Source organism: Sardina pilchardus, chromosome 2 (genome assembly GCF_963854185.1).
Source record: "Sardina pilchardus chromosome 2, fSarPil1.1, whole genome shotgun sequence".
Classification (NCBI taxonomy): Eukaryota; Metazoa; Chordata; class Actinopteri; order Clupeiformes; family Clupeidae; genus Sardina; species Sardina pilchardus.
In genome coordinates this window covers 10543016-10555589 of record NC_084995.1, presented here as the reverse complement: position 1 = coordinate 10555589, position 12574 = coordinate 10543016, and the positions used below count along the sequence as shown (strand labels likewise).

Sequence of the window (12574 nt, the reverse complement as noted above, 5' to 3'; positions counted from 1 at the left end):
TTTTTTTCATAAAATAGACACTTTTCCAGTTATGCAACGTTTACTTTAAGCCTAAATAGAAAAACTATTCTTTTTTTATTCAACAACCATATTTTTGTATTAAAACACACTATTACTTTAATAACTACACCACTGAAGAAACATATTGTAAGCATATTTATTTAAAACAAATACAAATTAATCTGACGGTGGTGACACTAATATGATGGTGTTGACAGTGGTTTCATTACAACATAAAATTCCAAAATGAATCCCACTCAAGTCTTGCTTGACAACTTTATTTAACTATTTGGTCCAAAAAGCCTCCGTTGAGGATCATTTATTGGAGGCTTTTTTCACCACCATTAAGCAGAAAACCTGACGGTGGTGACATATGACGGTGGTGACAAAAATCTTCTCTTTCACATGATATTCATGAATTGTTCACATTATCAACCTCAAAACCTCAAATCTCTTCTTAAAAAGTATACATTTATTTTATAATCTAATCTAATATTTTGTATACAAAAGAGACGGTGTTGACATGTTATGTTTGTGACAGTAGCAGTGTCCAAAAAATATGAACAACCTTAAGAGAAAATAGCAAACTAATGGGAGCTTGAGTGATCTTAAAGCATGCAGTACGGCTGAAGGTTTGAAAATGGGGTCCTCAAGAATGTAGTTGACCTTGTAGTTGCCTGATTTTGTTGCCTTTTATAAATATCTGACGGTGGTGACGAATATGTGGGACACATTTTGAGCAGCCACAAAATAATTGTAAATATTGTTCAAAACGTACTGTTTGGATGTTCTAATACATATTACAATGTACTCTTTCATGTGGTAAAGATATCATTAAATTAAATTATTGCTTTTAGTGTTTTTAATCAAGTCAAAATGATTATCTCCTATTCGAGGACAACTGATTTTGTAGGGTATGGGCCGGCATATAATCATTAAATGAATACAAAAATAAAATAAACCTTTAAAAGAACCTCACATATTTGCAAAGGACCCCCTGATTATAACCTTGATTCTTTTTGTTCATGGAAATGGTATCAATTTCCAACAGAATAAGCACTTTTCTTAGTGAGACATGTTTTAGGCAAATTCTCAAGAATGAGTGACAGTTTAATGTATTTTTTTGTTTTGTGTTGTTATTTTGTTGCTGTAATGATGTGTTGTGTTGTGTTGTGTTGTGTTGTGTTGTGTTGTGTTGTGTTGTGTTGTGTTGTGTTGTGTTGTGTTGTGTTGTGTTTTGGGGGATTACAGTAAAATGAAAGAATAGCTCTCACACTACACTGGCCAATCACACTGTGTATGGATTCACACTCCCTCCTCTTGGCAGATTCCCTGGTTCCCACATTAAAGAGGTAAAGCCAAGGTTTACTGGTAACATCTTCAATGCAAACAAATCAAGTGTATTTTTGTCTTGTGAGGTATGGAACTTTGGCAGAAAACTCGGACAGAACCGTAAACATTATCTGTGATGTACACGCTTCATCTCTATGGAGGCAAGATAGCCATTTTGACATCTCTATGCAGTAAGGCGATTTGTATGGTGCCAAAAGGGCAGCTCTCTCAGCAGGTGGAGCCGCGCGTCTCCTGGTGAGAGGTTAAGGAGCAGGAGCGGATTCTCCCAGTGTGACTGTGACTGGGCTGCTGCTCGCTCCCCCTCCTGGGGTCTAATCGAGTTATCGCGTCTACAAATCTCTCATCAGGGGCCCGTGCTGACACTCGCCCCCCAAAAAGAAAGCCACAAGGCAACAAATTTACACCAGCAGGGAGCTGGAGCACGACAGTCCAGTGGGGCTGGATGAAAAGCTCCGCTAACCTCTGGTCACATTCCCCCTCCACACCCCACTGACAGTGCCCTCACAACGGGCAACAGGTCTCTGGTGTCCATTTGAGGTAGACTAGGAATGCAAACACACACATCCACCTCATAATGAAAATGATCCATAGCCAGTCTGCCCTTCACAGGTTGAAATAGACACAAGTCTCACTCACTGCTCAGGGCACAGTCACAGTGTTGAGTCTTGTTCTGACCATACTTACACTGCACTGACCATACATCAGATTTAATAGTATGCTGTGTCCTATTTTGTGTACTAGTATACTGCATAATGCAGTTTAATGCTCACTAATCGATTGTTCTTTGATTCCCGAAAGCCTTGAAGTCCTAATGGGCTTCTTCCTTTCACAAAGAATGGAGCTAAAAAAAACACACACACACACACACACAATCTCATCAAAGCCTCCGAGGCCCTCATACGTGGCCTTTGTACGCGTGAAGGGCACACAATGTGCAGGGAGCCCAGTGGAGTGAAAACGCCGAGGCCAGCTGCGGTCCCGCGTGTGTGTGTGTGTGCTGGTCAGTGGGACTTGTGCTGACCCTGTGGAGGAGCCTATAAATCAGCGCCCAAAGGCCTGGCTCTGGCTCTGGCCCTGGCCGGAGGGAGCACGGCCTGCGTCCACGGCGCACTCTGACCTCTGACCTGTCCACAGCAGGACGGGCCGCTCTCTCTGTGTCCGGCCGGCCAGCTCGCCCGTGGCCAGGGCAGCTACCTGCTGCTGGGCACAATGCAATTGGACACAGTTCTCAAGATGATATAGGGCGTCAGATTCTCCATGCCGGCAGGAAAAAAAGGAGGGAGCTTCGCCCGAGTGACTTTTTGTTGTGTGGCTCTTATCACTGACAAAGCGTTGCATTTTACAGGTCATATTTCACTGTGGACTTTTTTGTTTTGAGTTTAGGCTTTAGGGCCAGATGCACTAGCACACTGCCGTTTGACTGGGCATCAGAGCATCTGTTTTTGTTGTGCAGTGAAAGCTAGAAATGAGAATGGAGAGAGACCATTCCACACGACTCAGATTATTTGAACAATTTGGAGTGGAAAGACAAATAGAGATCATGTACTGTGAAGCTCTGAGGTGATCTGAACAGTGTTTTTGTAATTGGTTTCACACCAGAATATGAGCGCCAAGTGCACAGCTTGTCCTCCGCTGTAATTGTGGAATCCTAAATCCATAGAGCACTGAGTGACGCTCAGGTATGTGGGGAAGCTGTGCAGCGTCATCCCAGCGTGACAGCACATAACACCTTCAGTGGGCAGCATCTGCTGGCCTCATAGTGAAAGGCAAGCAAAACACACACACGCACACACACACACACAACCTCTCTGAGGACACGAGAGGGGGAGTGAGATGGATAGGCTGCAGTTTATGGCTTCCTTAGAGACAAAACCTCAGCATCTTATCTATGGTCCACAGTGGCCAATTGATTTGCTCTGGGCCATTACTCACTGATCAGAGGCGCCATTCCCCCCTGTCGTCATCACAGGCTTGGCGCACTCCGCAGGGCTCTCCTACTTGGCACAGAAACATCCGGAAATGTGTTGATATTGGATAACAAGATTGTGCTTTGAGAGAATATATACTTTAATCACATATTTTTGCGCCAACTGCACCCACGAAGTGGATTTTACACCATAACTTTTTGGGGGACCATGGAGAGTTCCAGTTATTGCCAATGAGTACTTGAGCCTGTTCAATTTCTATTCTATATAGTCATTCCTTGTGTACATGAACTTAAAAATGTTTATTTACATTCATTGTGGCTGACCATTCACAGAGATTGTCCAAGATGTAATCATTTCACAAAGTTGTATTTGACAAACAAAGCTTTATTTTGACACAACCTAACACTCCCCTACATTTGCAAACCTGGCTGTATCTGGTCACATCAGTGCCAAATCTATCAAATTTCTATACATAAACCCCCAAGAAATAAAATGTAAGAGCCCGTGGCCAATCAAATCTGAGGAACACACAACCTTCTCCATGACAACCTCAGCAACACGAAAAACAGGGAATCAAAACAAAACAACTACATAAAGTGCCATAAACCGTAAATGACAACAATGGCACGGAGTCCAGATAAGGGGCCTTGTCTGGGAGCAGTGCAGGGGCCACAAAGGCAGGCCCTCCCAGTAAAGAGCCAAACAACAGCAGGGGAGAGAGCCGGCCACAGGGCTCTAATGAGCTCCACTATGGGCAGATGAGGATGTTCACAGGGAGGGCGATGACCTTACTAATGTACATAGCTGGAGTGTGTGTGTGTGTGTGTGTGTGTGTGTGTGTGTGTGTGTGTGTGTGTGTGTGTGTGTGTGTGTGTGTGTGTGTGTGTGTGTGTGTGTGTGTGTGTGTGTGTGTGTGTGTGTGTGTGTGTGGAGGGGGTTGTCCGCCCATTGTGTGTATGTTAATTGCCTGCTGACAGTTTGGCTTCCAGTGTGTCAACAGTGAGGTTGTTTTCCTCTGGTTGGGAGCAGGACGAGTAGCGTGTAGTGCAGAGTGTAGTGCATGTACTGTAATGTAGCACTGGCCACAGGGAGCGGGCAGAGCAGCGGGCCACAGGGAGCGGGCAGAGCAGCGGGCGCCCTGAAGTGTGTTCCTGCCCCAACTCCATAACACACACGTATAGAGTCCTCACAGGCTGGGATCAGCACAAAGTGTTGGTCTTGTGACGATTAAGCAAAGGATGAATAAAGTCCACTGAATTTAAAAGAAAGATGCGCTTGCTGTACTTTTTAAATGTTTTTAGAAAGAGTGTAATGTACCAACTAAATTCATTTTCACCAAATTGATCCAATGGGAACTGATATAGTTCCTTACGGGGACTTAGTGTGGTATTATTTATCGAATCATCATTAACATTTGTAAAACAGTCATTTCTAGAACAATACGAACACAAAACACCACTAATGGGGCCAGTTAGCGAAGGCGCATTCACTCTTAGAACCTAATAAAGCGGATTTAGGACTTTAATTCTGTGAAACTTATCATTTAGCTTAACTAACCAATTCCGTGCCAAAACTCAGCTCAGGCTCAGAAGAAAGATATTTTTGCATTGCCATGCAAATCATTGTGATAAAAATGCAAAACTACTGGAGGGACTGGATAGAACGTGCGCGTATGAAAGGACGTCTTGAATAAAATCTCATCACTCCTCTAATGTTTTGATCTGAGCGAGCAGCATCCAGCCTCCTCAGTCAGATTAGGCATTTAGCTGCACAGAGCCAGATCTACTCTCTCTTAACTGCAGATGCTAATTCATGTCCCAGACCATTTGAATGACAGTGGGTTCTTTGTACAGTTGGCCACCCATGTTGACATATGGCTGGGTGGTGAATGTGATCTCCCTCATGTACAATATGACTGTCTCATCAAACTCGTCTTTGTGTGGAAAGATTTCGTGAAAGTCTTCTTTTTTTCCTTTGTAGGCATTTCAGATGGGTTGTATGAATATATGGATGATTATCTATCACTCTGACAACACGTCTGTACACACAGACACATGCACGCACACACACAGACATACATGAGTGCACGCATGCACACACACATACACACACGCACGCACACACACATACACACACATGCACGCACGCACGCACGCACGCACGCACACACACACACACACACACACACACTAATTTGCATCCAACATGTACACAAACACACACCTTGTAGCACTCATTTGTCAAAACAAAAGCAGCTCAGTGCACACTAAATAGAACTGTGTGGAGGTCATTTAGGTGTTCCAAGCACAGCCCACACACACACACACACACACACACACACACCCTTCAGGAGCAGAAACCTTGAAGGTCCTCAGACAGCTGGGCTGAAGGTCCACAGAATGTGATTGCTTGGAGACGAGTCAAACATCTCCTCGTATTGACGAGTGTCCCAGTGGAGAGGCTGGTCAGTGGGAAAAAAACATTTACTCTGTTCCCAGGGAGGGTAACTCAAGGATGCTGGATCGTGTGTGTGTGTGTGTGTGTGTGTGTGTGTGTGTGTGATGTGGTGTCTGTGTACATACTCGGGGACACTTGTTTAGAGAGGCCAGTGGGGAAAGTGGGTAAATCACCTAATTGCAATTCACTGTTTACAAAAGGCTGCTCTGACACTAACTACAGTGTAAAGCACTCTCCTGAGAGATGCTGGCAACACAACAGTCTTATCTGCAGCTACAGGTTTTATGGGACACTCATTAACAGAATGAGAAGACATGGATTATTATTCATCAGCTACACATCAGCCAAGATTGGGGACAAACATGCTTGAAAAAGTCTCAGTAAGATTCCAAGCAACAGTTAAATACAGGAAGCCCTTTAACCTGGTAAACCGTTTTAAACAGCCTTTAGGCATTTAGTGTCATACATCTGACACAACACATTTATAGATTCATTACATATATACTGTACATTTGCATACATTTCTATACATTGATACATTCTGCAGTCCCATAAATGAAAGCATGTGATGTCCAGTATAATCGTAATAAAGTAACTCCATATTCCAATTCCCTCCGGCGCTCCTTGGTGTGTCTGTGGCTCAGACCCGTCTCCTGGCTGCTGGCCCGGGCCTGTGTTCCCGCGGGCGGCCCCTTGTGTTTCCCACACTGATAGGGATCTGGAGTGTGCCATAAAGCCCTGCGGGGGCCAGGGGCAGCACAGGGGCAGCACAGGGGCAGCAGCACAGCGCAGCGCACGGCCCATTCACTCCACAGCAGCCTGATAAGATCCACGCGGCGCCTCTCCTTATGCTCACTCTCTCCACACCAGGCCGCTCATGCTGCCTTTATCAGGGAAAGCACCAACTCCCTCTTACACACACACACACACACAGACACGGACGGACACACACACAGAGACACTAAGAGGGAGAGAGAGAGAAAGAGAGACTCCTATGTGTGTTTGTGTATCCCATGTCTGTGCCATGTCTGCCATGTCTGTGCCATGCACGTTCAGTAAACCTCTTGTAACATGCTGTATTTGATTATTGCACAAGTGCCTGTGCACCTGTACAAACCTTTTCAGATCAAATAGATATGGTATGAAGTCACACATAGACTCATTCAGACAATATGAGGAAACACTTGGAAAGTTCTAATTCAGTTCAGTTAATTTCATATTACTGTAATTTTACCAAGCCAAGGGTGCTTTAGGATGATATTGTTATTGTGTCTATATGTCTTGTCTGTTTGTGTTTGCCTTTTAATAATACGCTTTCTCGTGAATTTATCTGTATATCTGTAGGCTGTGTCTCCTGATGTAAGAGAGCTTGTGCCTGCGTGTGTGCTTTCACTGACACATCCATGTAAGTGTGTGTGTGTGTATGTTTGTGTGTATGTGTGTGTATGTGTGTGTGTGTGTGTGTGTGCGTGTGTATGTGTGTGAGCGTGTGCGTGTGCGTGTGCGTGTGTGAGTGTGTGTGTGTGTGTGTGTGTGTGTGGATGTGTGTGTGAGCGTGTGTCTACGTGTGTGTGCCTGCGTGCCGGGGAGCAGGGGACGGCTGCAGTTCAGCAGAGAGCAGCTCTTTCCCACAGTCTGCAGCACTGACACATGGCCCACACACACACATTCCACAAGCTGCGGTCGACGGGCCAGACGACCGGGCCAAGCCGTGTGCAGCGGAGGAGGTCCTGGAGAGTGTGTGTGGTGAAGGGAGGCGGGGGGAGGAAGGAGGGGGAGTGTATCGGAGAGAGAGAGAGAGATAACGATAGAGAGAATGAGAGAGGAGAGAGGGAGGGAGGACGAGAGAGAGAAAGCGGGAGCTCTCCTCCTCCATCAGTGGCTGCCCTACCACTGTAACGTTGGCCTCTTGTTGCACTTTGAGGAGCGCATATATTATCCAAGTGAGACCTGGTACTCCAACTGCATAACATCACAACAAATTCACTTTGAATGATTTTTTGAAGATAATTTGTGTGTGTCTAAGAGTATGTGTGTGTGTGTGTGTGTGTGTGTGTGTGTGTGTGTGTGTGTGTGTGTGTGTGTGTGTGTGTGTGAGTGTGTGTGTGTGTGTGGGGGGGGGGGTGTAATCATGGTACTGTTTTGGTTCTTAGTCCTCTTAGAGGGTGAGTCCTTCATAACTCTTAGACCCACTGGAGTAACCTTTGTATAAGAAAATACACAAGGAAGACATAAGTCAGCCATTTCTATTAAGCTCTGCATCTCATGTTGTTTCATAACTTCCGTCACAGGACACAATTAAACAGCCAAATTTGCATTTTAGTCTGAGACGCTTAGTTGCTGCTGCACTTCACTGGGATGTCTTAATACAGAGGACGCGCAATCTGTTACTACATGTGCAGCATATTAGTTACATACAAAACACAATCTGAATGCAATTCGATAGCCGGAATGATGAATACAAATGTGCAGGAGAACACAATTTGCACAATGTGTCTGGATCCTGCCATTGACATGTGTATGCCAACAAAAGCCACCGTAGGCTTGTGGAACCTGAACATTTCGTCTCACCAATGGAACAAAGCCAGTACTGTTTCAAGGGGCCCAAGCTTGACAACAAAATGAGGCAAAGCACATTTTCCAACCAAATACATCTGCACTAATAAGACATGGGAGACACTTGCCAAGCGGCACTTGGATTTCCGCAGATGGCTCAAATTGGCGTTCTAAATTAACTTCAATCTCAGACATGAACATTAGCTTCAAGTAGGCAGTGTTGACAGTCACACTCTATGAGCACAAATCTTTCTTCCCCTGTGACATATATTGTGTTCCATATGTTTCCTGAGTCATCTCTGAATGCTGATACTCCTCCAGGTGGGCCTCTACAAACCTGGGTGTGAAAAGTCTGGCTCAGTGCACAACTGGCCCTATAGGTAAACTGAGATTCCCCACATTGCTGAGCGTGGGCACTGAATGGAACCAGGGTGTTCAAGGTTGCCAACAAACCAGAACTAAAAGGGCTTAGCCTGGTCTCTGAGGTGAAGGTGATACTTGAGGATTGCGGTACTGGGGTGTAGGGTCAAACTCCTGAGTTTGTGTGAAAATGCAAGATGAAAAGACCCTCACTATAAAGGCGCTATTTTGAGATGAAGACAGATTTAATATGCCACTAATGTAAAAACTGCAATATCTACAGTATATACATTGGCTATTTGGTTCAACAAATAAATGTACTCTTTAACATGTAATGTTCTAAAGCAGTGGATCCAGTCATTAAAGAGAGCATGGCACTCAAAACACATATTACCGATTTTTATAAGAGGGTACAGGTAGTCTTCATTGTTAACATTGGCTTATAAATATTGCTGACATTAACCATAGTGCTAATCTCTTCGCACACCACTGTCAACAGCTTTTGCGTGCACATTACAAATATAACATTGAAATAAAATCTTAAAAGGACCAACGTGGATAATAAGTTCCCAATATGCAAAGCTGATATCTAGTCACTGAGACGTGAATGATTTGTCTACAGATATTGGCCCGTGCAAGCATAACCTTCAAGGAAAATAAAGCATTCTTCAACACGCAAAAAATGTTTTACTAAATCTAGTACCGGGTGTCAACCAAACATTTGCCTATACAAATATATTTTTCTAAATTGATTTGCACAATTCTGTAATTTCAGAAACTGCACTGAAGTCATTGTAAGCATAAATAGGCGGTAATATAACAGTGGAGATAAGTGTCTCGGTATAATGTCTTTGGATCTCTTTGGTACATTTTAGTCAAGCTCAACGTTCTTTAATTCCACCCATGGTATTTATGTAATCATGTTCTGCACCGCTTCTGCAAATTAGACCATTAATCAAATGACTACTACAAAACTTATTTCAAAGCACAATTCATTCACATATTGATAACATTTACTGAATGGTTCAACATGGTGTAGTTGATGGTGACACTCCATCCGTGGTTACAGGGAGGACTAGTGCTGCTGGTGTCCCAACACCGCGGCGAAGCTCGCGCGCAACGCCACCCCCACGCCAATAGCCAATGGTATGATATTGTGCACGCGCCGCCTGCTCTACATCGTGTGTCTCTTCCAGTGATTGGAGGAAAGTTACTGTGGGAAATAAACTTTGGGAAATTTCACACGAGCTGTTCGCGTGCAGTTTGGGAGACATAAATAAGGGCTGCTGAGCGAACAGGGAGATGTCAGATTCTCCCAAGCCACTGTGGAGGCAAGAACACCATAAAGCGCCTGCCTGTTTACTGGATCCGTTTAAACCTATGAATGAACTGTAATTTACTGAATACAGACAAACTCCAAATAAAGTATCAGGCAAAGGATTCTGATCAATACATTTGGATTATATATATGTGGGCTCCTGTGACATATCAGAGGACGACTTTCGCGGGAAACTTATTTTGATATAGAAACATGCCAGCGGATAACATGGAGAAATCATCTGGATCTCCAGTTGCTGCCACTCCGGCAAATTTGGTAACGACACCTGACAAACCCAAGACAGCCACGGAACACAGAAAGGTACAGTGAACGGCCCAGATGAAAGATGCACAAGGTTAAAAGTAGCATGATACACAACTTGCCAGATGTCAGGTTGTTAATGTCATTTTTCTCTGTCATGTCTCTAGTCATCTAAACCAATCATGGAGAAAAGAAGACGAGCGCGCATCAACGAAAGCCTGTGTCAGTTGAAGACCCTTATTTTGAACGCACTTAAAAAAGATGTAAGTACATGTTTTAAATTGTTAGCGAGAAGTTTGAAAGACAAATTACCAATGCTGTAATCCCATTACGCAGTGGCCAATCATACTTAACCGTACATTCGAACGTTAATTAGGAAATTAGGTCATTAATAAAACATGAAATTTAACACATAATTATCAATACTTTATTTGTAAAGCTAAAGCTAAAGCTTGATATATTTCAATATTTGTTTAGACCTCAAGACACTCGAAACTTGAAAAAGCGGACATTTTGGAAATGACGGTGAAGCACCTGAAAAATCTTCAGCAACTTCAGATAACCGGTGAGTATCAGAGTTCAAATATAACTGACCGATTCCTTGCGTAGATAAAGACATCTGGAAAAGTGTCCAGTAGTCTCTACAGACAATATTAATTAAACTATCACTCCTTAAATTTGCTCTTTCTATAGGCCAATTTGTCTTTTTTAAATCAGAGTTTAATTTGGCTTAATTCAAAGAAGGTTTAAATTCCTTGTTCGAAAATGAAAAGAAGAGGTTAATCCCAAGCCTTTACTTGAACTTATCGTGTTGATGTTGCTTCTAGGTGCCTTGAACACGGACCCATCTGTGATCGGCAAGTACCGGGCAGGTTTCAGTGAGTGCATGAATGAAGTCACGCGTTTTCTCTCCACGTGCGAAGGGGTAAACACCGAGATAAGGACAAGACTCCTCAGCCACTTGGCGAGTTGCATCGCGCACATCAATGTACTGAACTGCCCGGCCCAGCACCCCGTTTCTTCCTGCACACCCCATGCAGCTTTCGGACAGCCAGTCGTGCAAGTCGCATGCGCTTCTCCACAGTTAAGTAGTGCAGCTTGCAAAAACGGCACGCCGGTGAGCATCTCGCCAGAGGCGGCTAAGATCTACAGCGGATTCCAGGTTGTGTCTGCAACGGATGGGAAATTCGCCTTTTTAATACCCAGCTCGGCGTTCGTGCCTAGCGGACCTGTTATTCCGCTGAACGGACTGAGCACGTCCGGCTGTGGCGCGCTGCCTACCTCCCCAGTTGCGCAGCTTGCCCCGGTAGACTCCATGTGGAGACCGTGGTAGGGGCGACTCTGCTGGTCTATTGTTGGACTCTAAAGATTACAGTGTCTTGTAAATTCGTGTAGCCAATGTTTTCCTTGGCATGGTATTTTCTATGAATTTGAAGTATTCGGTATTTTGAGATGTATGATAGATTCACTTAAATGTATATATTTTTAGCTGATATGTCAGTTTATATTAGATGTATTTTTCTTCTAAGGTCAGACATATGTTCATTAAATGCTCTTTTTCTGCATTTGAATAAATTTTTATATGAAGAAGTGTATTTGAGTCACATCTTATCATCTCATCTCATCGCGGGTGTGTGTGTGTGTGTGTGTGTGTGCGCGTGCCTGTGTGCCTGCGCACGCTTGTGTTTGTGTTTGCTTATCTTTGTTTGTGTGTGTGTTTGGTCATGGTTTTTGTGACTGTGTGTGCCTATATGTCTGGGAAAAAGTTGCTTTTAAATATCACAAACTACTTTAGCTGGACGATATCTATTTTTAGATTAAGTAAATGGTTTGGAGAGTTGCTTAATTCATGTCATATCTGAAGACTGTGCGTTAAAGGAGAAATCCGGCAAGTTTTCACATAGATCTCACTTTTTTTTTTATTTTGTATTTATTTTATTTTTAAGGGTTCTTGGAGTGCTATATATAACCATGCAGGCTTTAAAGAACCCTTAGGGGTTCGTCTGATGAACCATTCTAAATGGTTTAAAGCAGTGGTTCCCAACCGGGTCCGTGGACCCTATTAGGGGCCACCAGGGATTGCAGGGGGTCCGCACAGTGTTGACTGGGCTGAAGTTGTGAGGTTGCCAAAATTATATTTGTGCACATTAAATGTCTAAAATCCCAATAATGACACACTCAATTGGATAATCAAAACTCTGTATAATCCAAATTAAAACATATTTTTGTTCCACATTCATGTAGCTATTTATTACCTCTAACTTCTGAACTTCCGTAAGCAACCTTCAGGTCAGGCCAGTCATTGGTAATTCATCCCCGGACCCGATTGTTGAACGAAACA

The 12574-nt window shown here is 43.7% G+C and overlaps 1 protein-coding gene across 1 annotated transcript; it reads left to right on the top strand.

Moving 5' to 3' along the window:
* The first annotated feature begins 9973 nt into the window (after positions 1 to 9973).
* Positions 9974 to 11729, top strand: LOC134100596 (transcription factor HES-1-B-like). Its single transcript, XM_062553884.1, has 4 exons — positions 9974 to 10293; positions 10401 to 10496; positions 10711 to 10798; positions 11061 to 11729. The coding sequence occupies exons 1-4, from the start codon at positions 10186 to 10188 to the stop codon at positions 11564 to 11566; spliced, it is 798 nt and encodes a 265-aa protein (XP_062409868.1). The 5' UTR covers positions 9974 to 10185; the 3' UTR covers positions 11567 to 11729.
* Positions 11730 to 12574: the final 845 nt, after the last annotated feature.